The sequence below is a fragment of the Lithobates pipiens genome, unplaced genomic scaffold, assembly GCF_037356315.1.
Source record: "Lithobates pipiens isolate NorthernLeopardFrog02 unplaced genomic scaffold, aLitPip1_a1.2 Scaffold_10, whole genome shotgun sequence".
Taxonomy (NCBI): Eukaryota; Metazoa; Chordata; class Amphibia; order Anura; family Ranidae; genus Lithobates; species Lithobates pipiens.
This window is the reverse complement of record NW_027507686.1, coordinates 50,830,991-50,856,017: the sequence shown is the minus strand read 5'-3', so window position 1 is coordinate 50,856,017 and position 25,027 is coordinate 50,830,991. Positions and strand designations below refer to the sequence as shown.

The following is a 25,027-nucleotide window of genomic DNA, read 5'->3' as shown; positions in this document are numbered from 1 at the left end:
CAACCTGGATACCGGGGGGGGTCAACGACCGGAGGAGGCGCCCATTTTTTCAGGAGGCTCTCCCCAAAGGGGTAACGCACCGTCATTCTTCTCGGGACTGAAAAGGCCCATTGCGGGCTTCCCCATTCCTTGTAGATGAACTTATCAAAATAAGTCAAATACGGAAACACCTTATGCGTGTGGGCCGGTTTGCGGGACCCAAAAGGGACTGCCACCTCTGCAGATGTCCCTGCTGCATCCTGTATCTTCAGGGTATCCCGCACCGATGTGATAAGTGCTCCTACTAGCGCTTTTTCCTGTGCTAACCCGGACACCGAGTCATTCTCACTGTCCAAACGGTCCTGTCTGACATGTCAAGACAGGGGTCGCCAAGTCTTGACAAGTCTGAATCTGAGCATTCCCCAGAAGACGGGGCAGGAGGCGTTTTTACAGTACTGCGCTGTGCTGCTGCTGTCCGCTCTGCCCTGTTCTGAAACATACAGACACAAGCACTAGATATAAACCGCGCTGGGGCTACAGGAAAATGGCTGCCGGCCATTCTATCAAAAAAAACCACCAAGAGAATGGCCGCCAAACCTTCTAGAAAATGGCTGACAGCATATACACTGCATAAGGCTACAGGAAAATGGCTGTATCCTCAGCAAAATGGCCGCAGTCCATGCGGCGGCCTCCCCTCATGGCAAACAGTCTGAATACCACACTGTGACAGGAAAAAAGCAAGGAAAGTAAGAGCGGACAATGACAGCCAGCGCAGTCCCCCCCGCCAAGGCCCAGAGCCCCCCAGTCAGGTACATACACCGCACCTCATGCCCAGTCACACAGCGGGCCCAGCAGGGGGAGTGCCAGAAACCATGAATCAGACCGAGACAGAAGTACAATTAAATCACACTTTTATTAGCAAAGCATAGCCAGAGTCCAGTAACCGGATAGAGTAGTCAGCCAGGAGAGTTCAATAACCAGATCGGGTAATCAGCCAGGCCAGAAGTCAGGGATCCATGTAGAGCAACAGCAAGCAGGATAAGGAGTCAGAAGGGATGTTAGCAAGCCAGTCTTTAAACAGAACCGCAGGAGATGGTTTCTTGTGATGTGACCAAGGCGAAGGCAGAGGTGTAGTGAGCTGGACCGCTTTAAGTAGGCAGATCAGACGAGCATGATCAGGAACAGGTGGTAAGGTGTGGAGAGAGATGAGAGCTGGCAATTAGCTGACAGCTGAGCAGCCAGCCCAGAGAAGGAAGGCCCTGACAGTACCCCCTCCTCAATGACCCCTCTCCCTTGGAGGGCCACCGAGCTTGAGGGTAAAATGTCTATGGAACTCGCGGAGGAGGACAGGGGCATGTACGTCCGATGATGAAACCCAGGAGCGTTCCTCCGGACCGTACCCCTTCCAATGCACCAGGTACTGTATGCGCCCACGGAACCTACGGGAGTCAACAATGGAGTGTACCTCATACTCCTCACGGTTTCAATAAGGAGACATGAAACACATTTGAGATGCACATACTAGGAGGAAGGTCCAATGCATAAGCCATTGGGTTAATCCTGCGGAGGATACGGAAAGGCCCAATAAACCAACGTGCAAACTTCAGTGAGGGAACACGAAGCCGAAGGTTGCGAGATGACAGCCAGACCCTGTCCCCAACCTGGTAGGAAGGTGCAGGCAAGCATCTGCGGTCAGCATGGAGTCTGTATCTATCATTAGCATGACTCAAAGCCTCCTGGACTTGTACCCAAGTGGAATGAAGACCACGGAGATGCTCCTCTAACGCTGGAATACTCTGCGGAACAAATGAGTCAGGCAACATGGAAGGTTGGAAACCATAATTTGCCATAAATGGAGACAATCGGGAGGCAGAATTCAAGGCACTGTTGTGAGCAAACTCTGCCCATGGTAATAGGTCTGACCAGTTGTTATGGTGGTCAGAAATATAGCAACGTAGGAATTGCTCCAAGGACTGATTGGCTCGCTCTGCAGCCCCATTAGACTGCAGGTGATACGCAGAAGAGAATGCAAGCTGGACTCCCAACTGTGCACAAAAGACTCGCCAGAACCAGGAGACAAACTGACTGCCCCAGTCCGAGACAATCACCTTGGGTAGCCCATGTAAGCAAAAGATCTCCTGAGCAAAAATGGAAGCCAGTTCCTTAGAGGTAGGCAACTTCTTAAGTGGAATACAATGACACATCTTTGAGAACCGGTCAACCACCATAAGGATAACAGTGTTGCCTTGGGAGTTGGGCAACTCCACAATGAAATCCATTGACAGGTGTATGGATTGTAGGACACTGGAAGGTGTCGTGGAGTCTTACTCTGAGTGCACATGGGACAGGCAGCTATGAAGACAGTAACATCAACCTGTAGACTAGGTCACCAGAATTGTTGGGAAATGGCCCAAATTAGTTGATTCTTCCCAGGATGGCCAGCTGCCTTGGAAGAATTGGTAGTCTGGAGCAGTATGGAGACTCTCTGGGACAAAGCAGTGGTTACAAGGTTTCTCAGGAGGAGCATGGACCTGAACAGCAAGAATTTTGTCACCAAAGGAGAAGTAAGACTGGTGCGAACCATAGCCAAGATACGATCAGGAGGAATCATAGGAACCAGTACCGACTCCGACTTGGAAGTGGAGGAAAATTGTCATGACAAGGCATCAGCCCTTACATTCTTAGTACCGGGTAAGAATGAGACAATGTAATTAAAGCTCGACAAGAAAAGAGCCCATCGCGCCCTTCTGGGAGAGAGTCGCTTAGCCTCAGACAAGAATGTAAGATTCTTATGGTCAGTAAGAATAAGAACAGGCACAGTGGTACCTTCAAGGAGATGTCTCCATTCTTTTAGGGCTAAAATGATCGCCAACAGCTCTCTGTCACCAATCTCATAATTGCATTCAGCAGGTGACAATTTCTTGGAAAAGTAGCCACATGGATGCATAACAGAGTTAGGACATTGAGACAGAAGGGAGCCAACTCCAGTCTCAGAAGCATCAACTTCTAGGATAAAAGGCAACATAGGATCAGGATGTGCCAACACAGGAGCAGAAACAAAGGCAGCCTTGAGAGTCTCAAAGGCCTTAATGGATTCCGGAGATCAACTCTGTGGGTTACCGTCCTTTCTGGTCATATCAGTCAGGGGCTTGACCAGAGATGAGAAGTTACGAATAAACTTTCGATAGTAGTTGGCAAAACCCAGGAAACGCCGCAGAGGACGTAAACCCATGGGTTGAGGCCAATGTAGGACTGCCGAAAGTTTCTCTGGGTCCATCGAAAAACCAGCAGTGGAAATGACAAAGCCCAAGAATGTAATCTGTTCACGATGGAACTCGCACTTCTCCAGTTTACAATAGAGATTGTTCTCTCTTAGTTTCTGAAGCACACGACAGACATCTGTGTGGTGGCTCTCCAGGGACTTGGAAAATATGAGGATATCATTGAGATAAACCACCACACATAACTGCAACAAATCTCTGAGGAAATCGTTAATAAATTCTTGGAAAACTGCCGGGGCGTTACAAAGGCCAAAAGGCATTACCAGGTATTCATAATGGCCTGTTCTGGTATTAAACACGGTTTTCCACTCCTGGCCCTCCTTAATGCGCACGAGATTGTATTCCCCTCTCAAGTCAAGCTTCGTGAAAACCGTTGCTCCCTTGAGGCGGTCAAATAACTCTGTAATCAATGGAATTGGGTAGGCATTCTTAATCGTGACACAATTGAGACCCCTATAATCTATACAAGGTCTCAGTTCACTGCTCTTCTTCTTCACAAAGAAGAAACCAGCAGGAGACAAGGATTTGCAGATCAAACCTCGAGAAAGTGCGTCAGCAACATCCTCCATGGCCTTATCCTCCAAGACCGACAAAGGGTAAACCCAGCCACGAAGAGGTATGGCACCAGGTTGAAGGTCAATTGCGCAATCATTAGACCTGTGTGGAGGCAAACTACCGGCTTGACCTTTATCAAAGACATTGCTAAAATCGTGGTACTCCTCCGGCAGGGAAGGGAGTGAAAAGGTGCACAGGACCTTGGATACCTTCAGGAAGCATGTCTCACTGCATTGTGGTGACCAGGAGAGAACCTCAGCATGGAGCCAATCAAAAAAGGGGTTGTGCCTTTGTAACCAAGGATAACCAATAACCAGCGGAAACCTGGGTGAGGAAATAACTTGTAATTGGATTATCTCATGGTGAAGAGCCCCTACGGCCATGAACAACGGAACAGTCTCATGAGTCACATGGGCAGGCTGTAAAGGTCTCCCATCAAGAGCCTCAATGGCAAGTGGAGTGTCACGCAGCTGCAGCGGAATCAAGTGCTACAAAACAAATGCAGCATCAATGAGCAGGCCTGCAGCCCCTGAGTTGATTAGAGCCTGTATCTCGATGGATGACTCAGCCCAAGAAAGGGTGACCCAAACCAGGGGCTTATCATTCAGGATAACTGAGGACGAAACAACGCCACCAAAGGTCTGTCCATGACAGCACCTCAAGGTTCGGGCGTTCCCTGGACGGGTAGGACAAGACTTCAAAAAGTGACCTGCCTGGCCACAATAAAGGCACAATCTCTCCCTCCTCCTAAAGGCTCTCTCATCCGCAGAGAGACGCGTGAAGCCCAGGTGCATGGGTTCATCTTCACTGACCGACTTGGTACTAGGAGGCATGGGAGGTGAGGGAGGCATGGGTGGGACTACAAAGCTCGGAGGCAAACGTACAGGAGGCTTCCGCAAGCGCTCCTTAAGAGAAAGTCTTTCTCTGAGTCTGGAGTCAATGAGATTGGCAAACGAGATCAAGCTCTCCAGCTCAGTAGGTATATCTTGGGCTGCTATCTCATCCTTGATGGAATCCGAGAGACCATGAGAAAAAGCAGCCACGAGGGCCTCATTGTTCCAAGCAAGTTCTGCTGCCAGAGTACGGAATTCAATGGCGTAGTTGGCAACAGTTCTTGTACTCTGTTTGATGGACATGAGGCACTTGGCAGCAGAAGCGGAGCGTGCGGGAATGTCAAATACCATTTTAAAGGAGGCCACAAACTGAGGGTAACTCAAGACAACAGGTTTTTGCGTCTCCCATAGAGGGTTAGCTCAGTCCAAGGCTCTCTCAGAAAGCAAAGATATCTCGAAACCTACTTTGCTTCTGTCCGTGGGAAACACCTGGGGCAGCATCTCGAAGTATATCTCAAGCTGATTGAGAAACCCTCTGCATTGAACTCCATCACCCCCAAATCGATGGGAAAGTGGAGCGGAACCAGACATAACTCGTATAGAGGTAGTACTCGAGGCAGGTTCCTGTACAGAGTCTGGCGCAGCAGCAGGGACGGCCTGCGACTCGGGTTGTACCGGAGCAGCCACCGTGGGGGATTCCAGGTGAGCCGTGCGACTCGGGAGCGTTTGCAACACCATGGCAAACTGATCCATGCAGTGATCTTGCTCATCCAATCTGGAAAAAATATTACCAACAAGTGGATTGACTGTATCTTCTGAATTCATGGCCTTCGCCTACTGTCAGAAACCATGAATCAGACCGAGACAGAAGTACAATTAAATCACACTTGTTTATTAATAAAAATAAAAAGGTAAATAGAAAAAGTGTAGTCAAAGCATAGCCAGAGTCCAGTAACTGGATAGAGTAGTCAGCCAGGCCAGAGTTCAATAACCAGATTGGGTAATCAGCCAGGCCAGAAGTCAGGGATCCAAGTTGAGCAACAGCAAGCAGGATAAGGAGCCAGAAGGGATGTCAGCAAGCCAGTCTTTAAACAGAACCGCAGGAGATGGTTTCTTGTGATGTGACCAAGGCGAAGGCAGAGGGGAAGTGAGCTGGACAGCTTTAAGTAGGCAGGTCAGACGAGCATGATCAGGAACAGCTGGTAACTGTGGAGATAGATGAGAGCTGGCAATTAGCCGACAGCTAAGCAGCCAGCCCAGAGAAGGAAGGGCTAAGCAAGCCATGACAGGGAGGAGGGATAGGGAGAGAGGAAAGGGAGAGTGAGAGTTGACCTCCCAGGGAATGCCCAGCTGCTCCATCCTGCCGAGGCAGGGAGAGCCATACTTACCCTTCCTGTTGGGATTGCTAGACGCATTCCACCACAGACCCATCACCCTAGAAGTACGGGGTGGCTGTTGGCCACAGCACACTGTGACACTGACAGCAGTAGCCCGGTCATATGTGTGCCCCGGAGCATATAGCTCACCGGCCGCCCCTGGAGCCTGAGGGGTATGTCGTGGCCGTCCCAGCGCGTAGCTAGTGCCTGCTCACTCTCGATGGCCAGGCTGGGGAGACTACAAAGATCTATATTATCCAGCCTGTCACCTAGCCCGGCTGTTGATTGTAGAACACAGGAATCAAAATTTAAGAAAAAATTCACAGGACCAATGGTCCCCACAGGTAGCCAGGTCCTCCTACACTAGGCAGAAAAAAAACTGATCGGCAGGAAGCAGGGTGAGGGGCTATAGCCAAGAGGGACCGCCCCCTGGGTGGTGCTGTGACGGCTTGCTGTTTTTAAATGTGTTACATGTTCTGCCTAGTCCTCTCCGGCAGGTGGCGTGATAACCCTAAGGTCAAGAATTAAAGGAGCTGTGTCCTTCAATGAACATGTTATCCACTTCACCTGTCAGTGGTCATACTGTGATGGCTGATTGGTGTATAATAAAGTTTATTACAATCCAGGAGAGGGGTCAAGTGTAATCTGCTGGATGTGGGACTAGCTGTCTCCTGTGTGAGCACTTTTAGTTTGTTCGGTAACTTGCAGAGTTCCGCCCAGCCCTCTAATCCCTGCATTAGCCCACAGCTTCACTCAACAACATCCCCTCCCTAGTGACCACTCCTTGCCTTGTCATTAAGGGTGTGTCACACACCACAACATGGAGCTATACCGTGTGCTGGAGCTGTGCAAACCACACAGAGCCGTCAGAGGGGAGGGCACACAACACGGAAGGAGCCAATGATCTAGGTTGCCTGGCAGAGTATAGGAAAGGGCTAGAACACCATAGGCTGCGAACCGCAAGAGAGGCGGGGCTACCTGTCAAGTCCAAATGAAGGGCTTTAATGTCCCCACCCCTTTATTTCCAGTCTCACACTGTAGCTCCATGGCTCCGGGCTGTGTTTTGACACGTGGGGTGTGGGACGCTCTGTGATGATGTCATGCAGGCTGGTCAGGAATTCTTGGCTGTTGCTGAGCCGGGTGCACAGAGGTGTGAGGAGGAGAAGAGAGGCGAGGGGAGTCCGGACCCATTCCCAGACTGAGGGGACCACAGCCTGTGTGTGCCAGGAGCTCTGCCCGGGACTCTGCATTCCACATACAGCTCTCATTGTGCCACTCTGCAAGCTGCTCTGAAACTTAGACCGACTTCTGTTCTTCCTCTGTCCATTCCTGTCCACAGAGCCCCAATCTTCCCTGAGATTCCCGACCTCCATAGAGATTCCCGACCTCCATAGAGATTCCCGACCTCCATAGAGATTCCCAGTCATCCCCAGAGATTCCCGACCTCCATATAGATTCCCAGCCTCCTTAGAGAACTCCCAGCCAGCCTCAGAGATTCCCGACCTCCATAGAGATTCCCAGCCTCCCCAGAGAGCTCCAGAGATTCCCAGCCTCCCCAGAGATCTAAAGAGGTAACCAGCCTCCCTTGAGAGCCCCAGGGTTTCCCAGCCTTACCAGATATCTAAAAAGATTCCTGGCCTCCCTAGAGAGCCCCAAAGAACTCATTACCCCCAGAGATCTAAAAAGATTCCCGGCCTCCCTAGAGAGCCCCAGCTGCTCCAGAGATTCCCAGCCACCCCAGAGATCTAAAAAGATTCCTGGCCTCCCTAGAGGGCCCCAAAGGTACCCAGCACCCCCAGAGATTTCCATAGATCTAAAAAGATTCCTGGCCTCCCCAGAGATTCCCAACCTCTGTGTCCTGTTCCCTATACAACTCTATGAGCAGATTTTTTTACTTAGCCTAACTTCTGTTATTCCTCTGTCTGTTCATTCCCATACACAGCCTCTACTTGTGTACATAGGCCTTTCCTGCATGCATAGCCTTATCTATAGCCTGTACATTAGCCCCATCCACAGCCTGCTCAGACACAATGATCCTGCTCTCCTAGTGGTGTCTGATCTTTACTCTTCTCCGTTGTGTCCATACTGCTCTCCATTGCTATACACAGAGCTCCACCGCTCTCCATTCCTATAGAATGATTCACATTTTCCGCACTTCTAATCTTCCTCCGCTGTCTATGTGATGACACAGAGTCTTCACCCTCACGGTACGGGTTCTTACTACTTCTGTTTTACCTCATTCATAGTGACTGTTAATGGTCCAATATTTCTTATGCAGCAATCCACATATCCCTGAAACCAGAGCCCAGTCCATAGACTGCTTTGGTTGTAGCTTTATAGATCAGTTCTTCCATAGTGTTCTGTAGATCTCTCCTAGTCTGCTGCACTAATAGTATTCCTCTCCGCTATACATTCCTGTACATTCCTCAGCTTGTTCTAAGTGTAAACTCTTACTGCATGTTTCTGTACAGCTCCCTTCATTCATAGTGCCTTTTCATCATCGTTCTGTTGTCAGCTGCACCACCTTGTCCCAGATTTAGCTTCTAAGTAGGAGCTCAAAGTGCCTACATAATACCAGCACACATACCTCCTTTTTATTTTATTTTAGCTGCCTATGATATGGGAATGATCTGATTTTTTTTTTTTTTTTTTTTTTTTTTTTTTGCATAGTCAGTTCTTCTGAACATACAAGCTGTATATAGCAAGGAATGCATGTTGTTTCTGTCCTATCAGTGTTAGTTGTCCGGTATTGCAGTCCATGTACAGGTTAAATATATATTGTATGACCACATCCTGTCCAAGATCTTTCTATACTATTTCTTTGCACTGGGAGTATCTAGCCCCCTCCTCATTCTCTGATTCAGCGTTTGCTTTTTACATACAGTAAGTTTACATAGTCCTTGCACACATTGGTCCAACATGACAGATTCAAACTCTATGACAGTGGTATCTGACCCCCAACATGCCGCCAAGCTTCTCCGAGCTCTGAGTTCATTCCGTGAAGAATCCGACTTCTGCGATGCTCTGCTTATTGTGGAAGAACAAGAAATTCCTGTGCAGAGGAATATTTTAGCAGCTGCAAGTCCTTACATTAGGTAAATACAATATATATATTTTTTTCTTATTATATGTTATATATTTGCATATTGTCATCAGGGCATTTAAAGTTAAGCGGTGGTGAGTGAGGTGTCCTGTGTAAGTTCACCTTTTCAGAAGAATTTGTAAAGGTGAACTTTGCCCTTTAAAGCCTAGGCTTATACAAGTGTGGGAAACGCAGTGATCCCTGCACGTTTCCCACCTTGCAATTGCACTGTGTTTGCGATCTGCTGCGAGTGTCAACACAAAGTTAACACCATAAATGCAATGCGGTTTGCCTGCACCAGATCGCACAGTACAGGCCCATTCAGCACCCCATGCATGAACCTAGCTTCCGTTTTTCTGGCCCTTTTCCTGGCTTCTGCCTTTGCAGCACCCCATACATGCATGAATGTTGCCTCCTGTTTCTGGACCCTTTCCTGGCCTCTACGCATGCTGCATGTACAATCTGCGCCCCGTGCATGCGTGAATATAGTCATATTTCTGGCCCTTTTCCTGGCCTCTGCCTGTGCAGCATGCATGCAATCTGCACCCCATGCATGAATACAGTGGCCATATTTCCAGCTATTCAGCATGCATGTGTGTGACCTTATCTACATCTGGGCTCTGTAATGAAACAATAGTGGTGATATAATACCCATGTGTGGTAGCATACAATCCCTGAGGTCGCTACAGCACTTGTGCTGAATACTGCTGCCATATTGTGACGTCAGAAATATGGGGGCTGAATCCCCTGCATGCGTCATACTGAAAGTAGGGAGCACTCACTACCACACGCTGGCCAAAGGGGGGGGCAGTTAGATTTCCGAACTTCAGGTTGTCCCCCACAGGCTTAGTAAGAAGTGCTGGCAGAAGTTGGGTAGACAGACCTCTTCTACTCTCATTGTACCCATTCTCCTTAATCCGCCAGCCCTACTCCTACACTGGGATGTTTGTCACAAATCTTCTCTTGGGCTCTGGTAGTGTAGTATACAGTGGCACTGAGTGTGTCGGATGTGTAAACCTATAGAGTTGGATATAGTTAAGGGATGTGACATGAAGCACATATGAGAATCTATAAAGAAATACTTGCAGTCTCAATTTTGTATGTTGCACACTAGGACTGGCTGGACAGAAAAAATGACCCTTTTTCCAATCCTCATACTCTCAGTGTAACATGGTTACATACAGTGAGTGGTGAAGTCAGCCATAAACCAAGTTAGTCTATCATCGCAAGTTGTTACATTGATGTCTGCTATTAAAAAGACTGCATATGTCGCCTATGGTTCTCCCAGGCTGGGTGATGTAAGTAGCTCATTTTTATGTAAGGAGTTAACTTGTAAAATTCAACCTATTTTGTCTAACTGCAAGAAGAAACATTTTTTTTTAAGGGCGGCTCTGCCGTTCTGCCCCGGGGGCAATCCCAGGGATATTTAGCACGCTGTCTCAGATTCCAAGCTGTCTTGTCTGTTCTGCTGCCTTTATTAAGATAAAAGCCTCAACCATTGTATACAATTGCTGAATTTATTGTTGGTAATTATGTAAAGGTGTGTGTCTTTACTGGAGAAAAAAAATAGTTTTCATGTTGAAAATAAAGTTATGGGTAGGTGTAAAACACCCAATGGATATGGTATGTTGCAACTGCATTCATACTGATGCATCCCATGGGTCAGCAATTCTTTGAGTCCCCGTTCACACTGGAGCAATGTGGGAAACCTTGCGATTCAGTGCCAGTTCCCACATTGCACCTGAATCGCACACTGGTTTACACTGACATCTGCGAACCGCTGGGGGGGGTCAATGTAAAGTTAATGACACCAACTGATCAGATCGCATTGCAAACTGAAATGGTACAGGAATCGAATCGCATGGGTGTTCACACCCATGCGATTTAATTCCAGTGCAGACCAAAAAAGGTCCTACACCATTTTGGTGCAAATGTGATGCGATTTCAACCATACAGTTTGTATGGCTGAATTTGCATTGCACAGACATCACATGTACAGCAGAGGTGTGAATCGCATGCAATGTCTCTGATCGCACACGTGTGAACCCAGCCTGAATTGCCTGTATGATAGATGTTTGAGACTCACATTTTCTGATGTGTCATTTATTGGGGTAGTATCTTCCTACTGATGTGCCAAATATTTGCCTAGACCTTTTACATGCCATCTAAATGCCTCGATTCAGCATTTCTATGTAGATAATAAAACACTAGAATAACTTTGAAAAGGATAGACGGTATATATCAGTGATGGCGAACCTCGGCACCCCAGATGTTTTGGAACTACATTTCCCATGATGCTCCTGCACTCTGCAGTGTAGTTGAACATCATGGGAAATGTAGTTCCAAAACATCTGGGGTGCCGAGGTTCACCATCACTGGTATATATGATACCAAGTGTATCGTGACCTCTGACCCCTCTGTCTTAATTTAGTAACCAGCGCTGGAAATGCCCACTGTCTGATATAAATAAATCCTCTGATGAAGGGGAAATGTCATATAAAAGGAATTATGAGTACTTACAAATACCACAATTTAGGAGAAATCCTTTTTGATTATTAAAATATTGGATATGCCATTGCTGATGTCTGTTTAAAAGTGCAGCTGTCATCCTGATCCTTGCTTGATTACCTAGTGAGTGTCTGACCTGGAAAAAGCATTCAGGAGAGAAGATTCGTCTTTACAGACTTCACTTGTTCCATGTTTGTTTGTTCCAGGTCAGTGACATTATAGGTAGTGGAATGCAGATGACTGTCCTGGAGCCTGGACCTTTAAAAAAACAAAAACAAGAAAAAAAAAAAAAGGGAAGTTACAATATATATGCATCTTTGCAGGTTGCTTTAAAATAGGTTTAGTAGTTCACAAAAAAAAAAAAAAAAAATACATGCTTACGTACTTGTATATAGGACTTCTGCCTTGTAGCACTGGGGTCCTTGGTTTGAATCCTGGCCAGGATACATTCTTTGTGGAGTTTGCATGTTCTCCCTTTGCTTGTGTGTGGGGCTTTCCTCTGCTGCATAGTTTGCACTTGTATCTGTGTGAAATAGTGTAAATTGACAGTGTTATATAAATGCTGATTAAAAAAATAAAATACAGACACACGCACTTTATATTACCAGAAGTATTGGGATGCCTGCCTTACACACACGTTAACGGCATCCCAGTCTTAGTCTGTAAGGTTCAATATTCAGTTGGCCCACCCTTTGCATCTATAACAGCTTCAACTCTTCTGGGAAGGCTGACAAGGTTTAGGAATGTGTCTATGGGAATGTTTGACCATTCTTCCAGAAGTTCATTTGTGAGGTCAGGCACTGATGCTGGAGAAGAAGGCCTGGCTTGCAGTCTCTGCTCTAATTCTTCCCAAAGGTGTTCTATCAGTTTGTGGTCAGGACTCTGCGCAGGCCAGTCAAGTTCCTCCACCCCAAACTCGCTCATTCATGTCTTTATGCACCTTCCTTTGTGCACTGGTCCAAATCATTTGGTTGGGGGGGGAGGGGGGATTATGGTGTGGGGTTGTTTTTAAGGGTTTGTTCTTTGCCCCTTAGTTCCAGTGAAGGGAACTCTTAACCCTTTAAAGTGCACATCTTTTAATGAGTTAGCGTGACTCAAAATGTGTTCTACCAAATGGTGGAGCAGAACTTTAAAGGATTAAGGTGTCAGCATACCAAGATATTTTGGACATTTTCATGCTCCCACCTTTTGTGGGAACAGTTTGGGGATGGCCCATCCTGTTCCAACATGACAGTGCACGAAGCAAGGCCCATAAAGACGTGGAGGAACTTGACTGGCCTGCACAGAGTCCTGACCTCAACCTGATAAAACACCTTTGGGAGGAATTAGAGTGGAGACTGCAAGCCAGGCCTTCTTATCAGTGCCTGACCTCACAAATACCCTTCTGGAAGAATGGTCAAACATTCCCATAGACACACTCCTAAACCTTGTGGACAGCCTTCCCAGAAGAGTTGAAGTTGTTATAACTGCAGAGGGTGGGCCAACTAAGGCTGGGGTTGCCATTAAAGTTTATAAATGTATTAAAAAAAAAAAAAAAGAAAGTCTTTCAAGGATATCACTCTTGTCAATATTGCTTTCGCACACGTTCCTGGCAAGTATGGCTCTTGGAATGATGGGTGCTGCAGCGATTACCAGTTGGGTCTTGGAAAATCAAGCAAGTGTACATAGTGGCCAGCACACCATGGATCGACAACTTCCGTTAATAAAAGGTTTATTTTATTGAAAGAGATCACATCACAGAGATAAGTGCTATTATCGCTGTGATCTCTTTCAATAAAAGAAACCTTTGCACAGAAGTTGTCGATCCATGGTGTGCTGGTGAATATTATCTCGTTACAATGTTATCTGAAAGTGGGTAGGAAATATTACGGCAGCAAATGAACATGTTGTCCCTGAAATTGATGTCTTGAAAGCAGAAAAAATGGGCACCTGTAAGGATTTGAGTGATTTTGTCTTGGGACATATTGTAATGACTGGGCGACTGGATCAGAACAAGTCCAAAACTGCAGGTCTTGTGGGATGGTCCCGCTCTGCCAGTGGTCTGGACCTACCAAAAGTGGTCCAAGAGACTGGGTATGGGCAGCCAAGGCTCATTTGATGCACATGGAGAGCAAAGGCTGGTCTGTGTAGTCCAATCCAATAGAAGAGCTACTGTAGCTGAAAAAGTTCATGCTGGTTCTGATAGAAAGGTGTCGGAACACACAGTGCATTGCTGTTTGTGGAGTTTTTGAGGCAGTACTGTCAGGGGGTCCATGCTGACCCATGTCTACAGCCAAAAGGGCCTACGATGGATATGAGCATTAGAACTGGACCATGGAGGAAGGTGGGCTGGTCTGATGAATTCAAGAATGGTTTGAGGAACACAATAAGTTCAAGGTGTTGACTTTTGCCTCTAAATTCTCCAGATCTCAATCCAATCAAGCATCTGCAAGATTTGCTGGAAAAACAAGTCTGATCCATGGAGGCCCCACCTCACAACAGGACTTAAAGTGGATGTAAACCCAATGTCATCCTTTCTAAACTACTGCCATAGGGGTTATCTATAAGGATATACATGCATGTATCTTTATCTGTCAAATGTCTCCTATCTGTCTGTTATGGGACCCAAAAAACTGCAGCTTTTGTGGGTGGGTCTGTTGTCTGGAGCTCGGTGGGGGGAGTCATGATGTCAGTAGACTCCCCGCCCACCTCTACACTCCCCTTGTCAATATGCATTTTCTCCTGTGTATTTCTTACACTGAACTTCTGCTATGTTCTCTAACATCCAGTGAAAAGACAGGAAAGTAACCACATGAGGTGTGGAGCATCCAATCCTGGCAGAGCAGCAGAAGAAAGGAGTGGGAGGGAATTAAAAAAATAATGCATGTCTCTTAGGCTAGTGCACGACATATGTAAATCACCTGTCACTCACAGCAAGTGGGAGGATTTGACAGTTTTTTTCTCTGTTTGTCAAGATTTATCTCACTGAACAATAAGAGGCTTGCTCAGAGCTGGATTAACTCTTTGTGGCAAGATTGAGCTCAAATGATAGTAAATCTTATACTCTACATTATGACATCAAAAAATGTTGGGTTTGCATCCACTTTAAAGAATCTGCTACTGAGGACTTGCCAGATAACAGCATACATTCAGAGGTCTAGTGGAGTCCATGCCTTAATGAGTTGTGGTGGGAGGTCATAATGTTATGGCTGATCGGTGTATTTTATGGTCTTGTGCATTTTTCACGTTGGTCCTTTTATGGCTTATTGCTCTTCTTGGATAGCTACCAGCAAATGTTTAGTATTTTTTGTATGGTGCTGCCAACTCTTTGATTATGGTCTTCTTCTGTGAATGCTGTTCTATCTAGTTGATGATTATTATTATATAGTGTTCTTGTAATCTGATGTTTAATATACTTACATGTTTGATAAAAATATCAAATGCACATACAATGACTCAGTGATTTAAACAGGCCTGTGTGTACATGAATGCTTTTTGAAGTTTCCGCCCAAATTGTATAGCAACGGGAACACCACTCCTTGGTTTGGGTGGCTGAGATTAAAGTGGTTGTATACCCTTTTTTGTAACTTTTACCTACAGGAAAGCCTATAATAAGGCTTACCTGTAGGTAAAAAAAATATCTCCTAAACCGTACAGGTTTAGGAGATATTCCCCTCGGTATGCGCAGCTGACTGCAGCGGCGCATGCGCACGAGGGGATTCTCGGCCTGAAAATCCAGCAGTGGCCGGCGGCCGGAAAGAAATCTCCCGCGCGCATGCGCGGGAGTGACGATATCGCGGCTCCGGCCACTCACAGCGCCGGAGCCGCGATACCCGGAAGAAACGCAGAGGGAGCATGTCAGCTCCCTCGGCGTGGATCGTGCCAGATGTCGGGACCTCGTTCTAAGGTAAGTATTTCATAATGAGCTAGTATGCGGTGCATACTAGCTCATTATGCCTTTTGCTTTGCAGGTGTTAAAAAAAAAAAAAAAAAAAAAAAAAAAAGCGGGTTTACTACCGCTTTAAATAAAAGAAATGTAACGTTTTTTAATACTATTTATTTTATATATTAATAATAATTTGTACCAATTGCTTTTTTGTTGTGATCTGCACCATTTCCCACCAAGTACTTCATACTCCATTTCAGTGTGTTTTGCCATGTCCCATTACACCCTTGCCACCTTACCAGGTGTCCACCTAATAGTCGGTTGGGATGAGGGAGATGGCACAAATAAAGTGTTGGTCCACATAAAACACCCTTTTTTTTTTTTTTTTTTTTTTCCTCAGTTCTTTTGCAGGCTTAATTGTTGCGACCATGGCAGGTTTCCAAGCTGCTGACCTCTGATTTCTTAGCGAAAAGGTTTCATCCCAAAGGCTCTACTCTACTCTTCCTTCTCCCTTTTTTTTTTTTTTTTTATTAGATTTTTTTTTTTCTAGAAAATGCAGTGGTTGTGGCTGTGGAGACTGCTGAGGAAAAGCTTATTTGTAAAGGCCTGAAGAGAGGGATGAATTTAGCAGTTGGACTAACCATGCATAACTGAAATCTGTCAATTCCTTTTTTAGTTGTTCTCCAGAGGTTAAATAAAACTATAGGCAAAACTTTTTTTTTTTTTTTTTTTTTTTATAGAGCAAGGAGGGTTATAATCCATGTCAGGTCAGTGTTTTTTTTATTTATTTTTTGCGATCTGTGTGTCAGGAACCATAAACCAGGTGGGGACAGAAAGTGCAGTAAAAAATAAACCTTTAATGAAATGGCAAACCTAACACCGTTTCGGAACGTAGCAAAAACAGAAGCAAAGGTTTGGTTGCCAGAGAGGCTAATCAGACGAGCTCAGGTCAGGAAAACCAGAAGTCGGCATAGTCAGGAGCAAAAATCAGGAACAGGAATTGGATGGAAAGTCAGCGAGGCCAAGTTATACACAGGAGCACAGGAAGGAAGGACTTGGCGATCATAGACCACACAAGGGCAAGGAGGAAATGAGCTAAGCTGCTTAAATAGCAAAAAGGGGCTGGCTGTAGGCTGGACTAATGAGGCAGGTTAATGGTGACCAGGTGAGTCACTCTGGTAACAAGTGGCTGGTATTTAACTGACAGCTGAGCAGCTTCTGAGCACTAAAAGAAAAGAGCTGCTTGTTGGGTAGCAGGAGCTCAGCCCTGACAGTGCCTCATTGCAGAGATTTTCCTTCAAACTGAAAGATGTTCTAATCCATCTCCCCTCTATCCAAAATGGGGGGGGGTTTGTCTTTAGTTATACTATAAACCAGAGGTCCCTAAACCCTAGACCATGGACCTGTGCTGGTCCATGTTCTGTTTGCGGCTGGTCCGCAAAGGCTGCACTGAAAGCTGAGCAGTGGCCAAGCTGAGAGAGGACATCTCTCACCGCCCGACCCGCATCACCGCTGTTCTCACTTTCACACGATGGAACCCAGTGCTGCAACTGCCCATGTGCAGGATTCCCCAGCATGTTATCCTATGTGTCCATGCACACACAGGCTGTTATTCCAGCAGTTTTTAATAGGAGTGTTTTCTGGCTGGAAACCCCCCCCAGAACTAGTGGGTTTTGAGAGGAGTTTTCCACTGTAAAAACGCTCCAAACTCTAATAAAAGCTGAAAATGCTGAAAAACGTGGCTATTGAGCATTTTTAAGCCATAGGCTTTTCTGAGTATAGTTTTGCTAAAAAAACACTACTGCAAAACTCATTCTACAGCTAACTCTACTGGCATTTTTTTATAATGTCCTGTGTGCATGAAGCCTTGAAGTAACAAGCTGCATCTGGTTTTTGTGGTGGCAGTCTACAGTAGGAAGCTGCATCTGGTGGCAGGCTGCAATAGTGGCAGGTGCATCTGGTGGCAGGATAGTAGACGAGCTGCATCTGGTGGCAGGATAGTAGACAAGCTGCATCTGGTGGCAGCTCGGGCTCCCACTGATTCTGCTTTATGGTAAGTTTAACTATTTTAGGTATGTATTCTCCTGTAATAACAGAAATAATGCGCTTCAGTCATCCTGATACCATGGTATTGGGATGTTTTGAAGCTCTAATAACACAACACATCCCAATTCTGTCAACCCCCCCGTGCATACATGGAAGGAGCCCCAGGCCAAAAAGAAGAGAGTCCAATTTTATTTAAATTCAAATTCATTTATTGGTCTCTGCTAAAAGACAGCCCATATGTTTTGGGGGCAGAGGAACTCCCCTTCATCAGGGCTTCAGTTAAAATGGACACAAAGGCTTTCTTATGCGAATCTGTGCAGGGAACCTAATTGCTGGATTAAAAGAATCACTTGCCAGCAGTATCTGCATGAGCAATCAAGACTCTTGGTTGCCCCGACGATTTTGATTTCTCATGCAGATACTGCTGGCGAGTAATTCTTTCAATCCAGCAGTTCGCACAGGAAAGCTTTAGTGTCCATTCAAGGTTCTCATTTTTAACTGAGGCCCTGATAAGGGGGGGGGGGGGGGTGTTCCTTTGGCCCCTGAAATGCATTGGCTGTCTTGGCACAAAACCAATAAATTAAACTGGACTCTATCTTCGATCTGGCACTCCTTCCTTGTATGTATGTGTTTTTTATGGTAACCTGCTGGAGAACCCACTGGAGGGTAGCCTTTTCTGTTGTGAGCAGCCCAACCTGAGTCAGTGGCACTGCCTATAAACTTTTTCAAAATCCAAGCGCCTCTTGAATGCCCTTATTTTTTTTTTTTTTAAAGATGCCACTGGGTCAGTGATTTGCCAAGTAGTAAAACATGTTTCTTGCATTTTGTTAACTTGTATGTTATTTATTTTTTTATTATTGCAGAGCCAAACTCAACTACAACCCTCCAAAAGACGATGGGACCATCTACCGCATTCAGATGGAAGGCATTTCAGTGACTATTATGAAAGAGATACTAGACTACATTTTTAGTGGACAGGTAATGTGTCTGCTATGAGGATTTATTGGTGGGGTGGAGAACCTGACTGTTAAAGTTGTCTGCTCTATGTGTAACCTTTGAGCTAAGCCATGGGTGACCAAACAGTGGGCCATAGGTTAAGCACCCATGAGCTAAGCAAAGGCTCAAAATACATTTATTCAAAACGTCAATGGGGCCACTTACATGATATCAAACATAAAGTAATCATCACTCAGGTGGGCATCCACTTGATGATGCCAGGAGATCTACATGCAGGCTAAACGTCAGCCGCAGTACAGGAGGAGAAATCTGGCCAATCTCTTGTGGGCTGCCAGAGATGTACTCTGAAGATGAATAGACAGGAGACTGAGGCTCCTCTTCAGTCATAGACTGAAGCATCGTAAACAGTTTATGATGCTCAGTTATGAATGGGCAGAGTCACTGACTCTGTTCATTTGGAAAAAGAAGGAGCTGGTAAATGACAGATTTACCGGCTCCTTCCTCAGTTGTCCATCCTGACAGCTCGAGGACAGATGGGTGGGGACTGGAGGAGCACATAGTGGGAAGGAGGACACAGGACAGTCTGGGATGATCGGTGCGGTGTTGGAGTTGCAATCACTGATCTCACTGTATAGATTTTAATAAAGCAGCTGAAAGCCACGGGGAGGGAGAGGAGAAGTGGCTATCAGTTGATTTGTTGAAATCTATTCAGGGAGATCGGTGCTCGTAACTCCTCCCACTGCCGCACCGATCACCCCTGACTGCCCAGGTATCGGATTAAGCATCAAAGCATTTGCCCGAGCACAAATACTCGAGCAAGTGCTCGGTATCGGCACCGATAAGGGTATTGGTGCAACCCTAGTAGGGATATACAATAAATTAAAGGTAATATTCTGATGTGAATCAAAACGTTAAAGCGGGACTGTACTGGGGAAAAAAATATTAAAAGCCAGCAGCTATAAATACTACAGCTGCTGACTTTTAATAAATGGACACTCACCTGTCCCGGGGTCCAGCGATGCCGAGGCCGATCGATCTCTCGGCTGCTGCCGCCACCATTCTAGGTGAGGGAATCAGGAAGTGAAGCGAATCGGCTTCACTTCCCGGTTCCCTACTGTGCATGCGTGAGTCGCGCAGCGCAATGGGAATTGTCCGCGCTGTCTCTGGGACCCGTGTGTGTCCCAGCAGACAGCGCGGCAGGACAGGAAGAGGCATAGACTCCCACGGGAGTCTATGCCCGGAAGTGGGTGTAAATACCTGTCTTTGACAGGTATCCCCACCCCCCTCCCCCCTGAAAGGTGCCAATTGTGACACCGGAGGTGGGGAGGGTTCCGATCAGCGGAAGTTCCACTTTAGGGTGGAACCCCGCTTTAATAATAAAACGATGATAAACAGATTATGGGTTAAAACCAATATTAAGCTTGTAGCTGGAGACTGCACACACATGTGATTCTATAACATGAACAACAAGAATCTACATGGCGCTGTCCATATTGGGCTGTAAGGTTAAAATAAGAGTATTTGTGTCTCTGTCACACATTAGGAGTAGGACAGTCAGATTTTAGTCCATTGTAAAAATGAGTCCATTTAAGGGTGACCATAAAACTATTCTTAAAGGCTGCCAGGCTTGAAAGGAGCTAGAGACTCTGAAATGTAGAGGAGACAAAAAGCAGCGCCATCTAAGTGTAGCGGTAAAACAATTTAATATTGAAAACGTATGAATAACACTCCACAAGAGGATGAATAAAAACAGCATGTATATATTGTGATGTGATCCTCCTCTTGGTTCCGGGGCGAGTGCTCAGCGTTTCCAGCTGCAGAGGCTGTATTAGACCCAGCTGTGCTGTTGGCTCCCACCGATCCCAGGTGACTCGTCAGTGCTCGGGGACACTGTGGATGACGTCACTACCATCAGCAGGCATGGTGTGTGTTTGGAGCATGTGTGCTCCTTCCTCAGGCTCTGCTGTGGGCTATCTTTTTACAATTATTTATCTGCTGGCATTGACTGACTTCCAAAAAAGTGGCTAAAAAATTGTAGAGTTGGGGGGGTGGAGGAGGGCATAAAGTGGAACTTTCCCTTAAGGGCTCCGTTCACACTAGTATAACTCAGAGTGTGACTTTTACACTCGGGCACTCAAGTCGCATCTAAGTAGTACAGGAACCTTTTCAAAGTCGCTGCAACTTTATCACATAGATTTGAACGGGTTCTATTGACAACATGACAAATTGCACAAGTGTAAATGGAGCCTTAGGGTGAAGTTCCATTTTAAAATAATTATATCTTCAAACCACAAAGTTTTACCCATGGTACACATCATTTTTATCCACATTGGCTCACTTCTAGATACATCTAGTAGTAGTATCCCTCTACGTTGTGGTGATTTTATTATGGCTTTTAGTGCACATGCGTATAAAATGCGAATGCATTTGTATGTTTAGTAAAATGCTTGGGGCTTTTGTTATGTGGTCAGTTTAAAAGTGAATTCCAACCCTATCGTCTGATTTTTGCACAGTTGTACAGGCTCCTCTTCTGTACTGAAAATGCTTATTCCATTTTCAGTGTACGTTGTGAGCTTCTAACAGTGTACATTAGAAGCCGCAGCAAGTTATTCCTTGCTGTGCCTGGCCCATCCCTTTCTTTAATTAAATTTCAGTTCTTTCAATTATAGGGACGCCATTTCACATATGGGCATTACCACTGCTTCCTGTTTTTGGGGTATACAGCACCCTGGCAGTTACATGCCAGTATTTTTAGTGCTGGGTGGAGTTCTTCTTTAAGGTGACTGGCTCCAGATAACAGACTCTCAACCACAAAATAAAGAATAGAATGTCCTGATCCTGTTGGGTGCTACTGATTCTGAAAAACAACCTCTCCTCGCATCTAAATTTTATATTTCTACTGAAAGCAACATGCTCTGGTTTTCTAAAATTGTATTTATTTGTTTTTTTTCTCCATGGCTAGGTCAGGCTGAGTGAAGAAACCATCCAGGATGTGGTACAAGCAGCAGATCTTTTATTGCTTACCGATCTCAAAACCTTGTGCTGTGAGTTCTTGGAGGGCTGCATTACTGCTGAAAACTGCATCGGCATCCGAGACTTTGCATTGCATTACTGCTTGAACCATGTATATTACCTCGCCACCGAGTACCTGGAAACCCACTTCAGAGATGTCAGCAGCACTGAGGAGTTTCTAGAACTAAACCCAAACAAACTCAAAGAGGTCCTGTCCCTAGAGAAGCTAAATGTAGGCAATGAAAAATATGTGTTTGAAGCAGTGATACGCTGGATTTCCCATGATCCCGAAGTGAGGAAGGTAGGTCCTTCATTTTAATGCTGACTTTGCAATTCCTGATGTCCATATTCAGTCACCTGATGTAAACGTGTTAAGCCCCATACACACTATCAGTTTTTCTGCTGAGTTTTTCCTTCAGATTTACCAAAACCATATAATATGAGGTCAAACCTTAGGAGTTTCAATGTGTATGCAATCAGGCAGGCCCTTCTACTACATGGTTTTGGTAAATCTGAAGGAAAAACTCCAGCAGACAATCTGATAGTGTGTATGGGGCTTTACTAAACCCAGGAACCTGCATTCACTATATCTGGTCTCCCACAGTACACAGGACATGGGAATGATATCATTTCAGTAAATAACTGCTAAATACTTTTTCTCATCAGTAGTCACAAGACTGCTATCAGTGTCTGGCTGAGCACTGGTTTAAGCTTGTAGGAGGAGTTTTTTCTCTTCTGACTGTGCTATGAGGCTGCATGACATCTGACCCTCTGTCTGGACAGTGCTGATTGGCTGTATGCTGATCACATGCACTCTTCCCCCCCCCCCCCCCCCCCCCCCAAAAAAAAAAACAACAAACTCTAGCAATGCACACCAAATTCACCATGTGCGGAGTGCCCCCAAGGCTCTGTACTATCAGGAGATAGATTGGGCACTGTGGAAGAGGGGGTGGATCAGAGAAGACAGGATCAAACAGCCTTTTTACACAATCTTAACAAGCAGGCCTTACTGCATATGCAGCCTAATTTTTACTGTTGAGGGTTTAGTAACACTTTAACCTCCTTGTTTTTATTGCGAGTAGTTGAAACGGTTTAACCACTTGACTTCAGAAGGTTTTACCCCCTTCATGACCAGGACATTTTTTGCTATTCAGCACTGTGCTACTTTAACTGGTAATTGCTCTTTCAACACTATACTCAAATGACAGGTATATCCTTCTTTTTATTTTATTTATTTTTATTTTTTTTTCTCTTTCTCTGCTTCTCTCTTTTCCAAACAAATAGAGCTTTACATTTGGTGGTATTTGATCACCACTGGGTTTTTTATTATCCAAACGAAAAAATACAGTCAATTAAAAAAAAAAAAAAAAAAGAGCTATATTTTCTACTGCCTGTTTATAAAACATCCAATAAAAAAACGAATTTCTTCATAAATTTAGGCCAAAATATATTCTGCTACATGTTTTTGGTAAAAAATAAAAATAAAATAAATCCCAATAAGTGTAAATTGGTTTGTGTGAAAAATATAGCATCTACAAACTATGGTGTGTGTATATACTGGAATTTACACAGCTATAGACGCTATACTGTAATGGTGGTGATCAGCAACTGGGACTGTGATAGGGTAACGGGCAACCTGACACTATCTGAGAGGGTCACTAAGTTCCACTGCCGTCACTAGTGACACTATTACAGTGATCCATGATAATACTGTACAATGACACTGTACTAATGACACTGGCTGGGAAGGGGTTAACATCTAGAGGCAATTATGGGTTTAACTGTGTGCCTAATGCCGGCCATACACGATGCGAATTCCGAACGACCCGTCGAACGATAAACGAAAGCGGCACTCACAACAACATGCGAATGTGCCATCAATTAAGTACGAAAATCGTACGTTAAAACACTATGTTTTAACGGGTTTTTTTTATTCCGTGTTGGTTTCCTTCTGGTTCAAACTTTCCAGAGATCGTGCGCAGTTCATTTTCTTATGTCAAATCGTCCAACTCTGCCATTAACGATACGATTTTTGGACGATTTTTGAAAAAAAAAACAACATGTTGGATTTGTCAATTTGCCCTGTCGTACGAAAATCGCATGTCGCGCATACCACACTAACGATACGAAAATCGGTCGATTTTACTTTCGCTCGGATTTTCGTTCGGAATTCGCATCGTGTATGGCCGGCATTACAAGGTTTGACAAAGATAAGATAGGATTTTTCAGGTGCCATTTAAATCTACCAAATAGGTAAGTATTAAAATATATTTACATACATACATACATACATACATACATACATACATACATACATACATACATATATATTTATACAAAAAATAAAATCCATAAACAGTATACATATATACAGTTTGACAATATGTTGTCCCAATTGCACTTTTTTTTTTCTCTTCTACATGTTTAGCCAAATTGGCTTCTTCAGAAAGTATTAAAGTGCCACAGTACAATTATATAAAGAGATATAAGCATAATTAGAAAAAATACATACAGCAGTCAGTCTGTATAATGTATCAAGTTCACATCACATATCGGGGTTCCCAGAGATTGCACCCAGATAGGACTAAGGGCCAGAGATGGAAAGGGGGACAATCCCAGATGGGCGAGAGGTATGGGGGGCCCTAAAATTTTGTACTGGGTGTAATCTCTGGGAGCACTGGTATGTGATGTGAACTTAATACGTTATATAGATTGCTGTATGTGTATTTTTCTAATCATGATTATATCTCTTTATATAGTTATTCTGTGGCAATTTAATACTTCCTGAAGAAGCCATTTTGGCAAAACGTATAGAAGGCAAAAGTGCACTTTGGACAATTATCCAATTATATATGTATAGTGTCGATGTCTATGGATTTTATTTTTTGTGTAAATAAAATATATATGTTTTTAATACTTACCTTTTTTTTTTTGGTGGATTTAAATGGCACCTGAAAAATCTCATCCTATCTTTGTCAAACTTTGTTACTTATAGCAATGTGGCGCAGTAACGGGATAACAGCAATCATATATGTGTGCCTAACGAATGTAATGTGTGCTGCTTTTACATTCTTCTCCCTGAAAAAGCGGACAGATGGTAAACAACCAGATTGCTGTTTACAGTACAGAGTTCTGTGTTTTTGTAAACCCAGAACTCTGTGTGGGTGTGTGATTGGACACAGCGATCAACTGGTTTCAGCCAAAATCATTGGCTAAAATCAGCTGCTAAACTTGTGCTGTGCCCAGTTGCAGCACAAGTTGGCAGGGGGCACACGGCCCAAACCCAGAAAAAGGCTGATCATGTAGGTATCTGTGCCTGTAACTGCCACCCGCCACAGTATGTTTACTGTGAGTGGTTTGTCAGTGAATAATTAGGCTTGTGTGTTGGGTAATGTGCATTCAAGACAGGGGATATATATATATACATACATACACAAGCGTTCAGTTGGTGGCAATTCCACCATCCTAAGCGGCGAGATGCTGAAACTGATAAGAGGCATGGAGGAGCTCAGCTATGAGGAAAGATTAGAGGA

General features: G+C 44.9%; 1 protein-coding gene and 1 long non-coding RNA gene across 2 annotated transcripts in view; one reads left to right on the top strand and one right to left on the bottom strand.

Annotated features, from left to right (window-relative positions):
• Nucleotides 1-8,707: 8,707 nt before the first annotated feature.
• GAN (gigaxonin) overlaps nucleotides 8,708-25,027 on the top strand; it is a 62,017-nt gene continuing 45,697 nt past the window's right edge. The window contains exons 1-3 of the mRNA XM_077454665.1: nucleotides 8,708-9,119; nucleotides 18,389-18,503; nucleotides 21,445-21,795. Coding sequence (XP_077310791.1) covers nucleotides 8,944-9,119; nucleotides 18,389-18,503; nucleotides 21,445-21,795 — 642 coding nt within the window. The 5' untranslated portion in view covers nucleotides 8,708-8,943. The remainder of the gene's footprint in view (nucleotides 9,120-18,388; nucleotides 18,504-21,444; nucleotides 21,796-25,027) is intronic.
• LOC143930388 (uncharacterized) overlaps nucleotides 11,638-25,027 on the bottom strand; it is a 66,451-nt gene continuing 53,061 nt past the window's right edge. Inside the window, exons 2-3 of the long non-coding RNA XR_013262767.1 lie at nucleotides 12,000-12,137; nucleotides 11,638-11,872 (exon numbers count right to left, since the gene is read on the bottom strand). This is a non-coding gene — a long non-coding RNA (uncharacterized LOC143930388). The remainder of the gene's footprint in view (nucleotides 11,873-11,999; nucleotides 12,138-25,027) is intronic.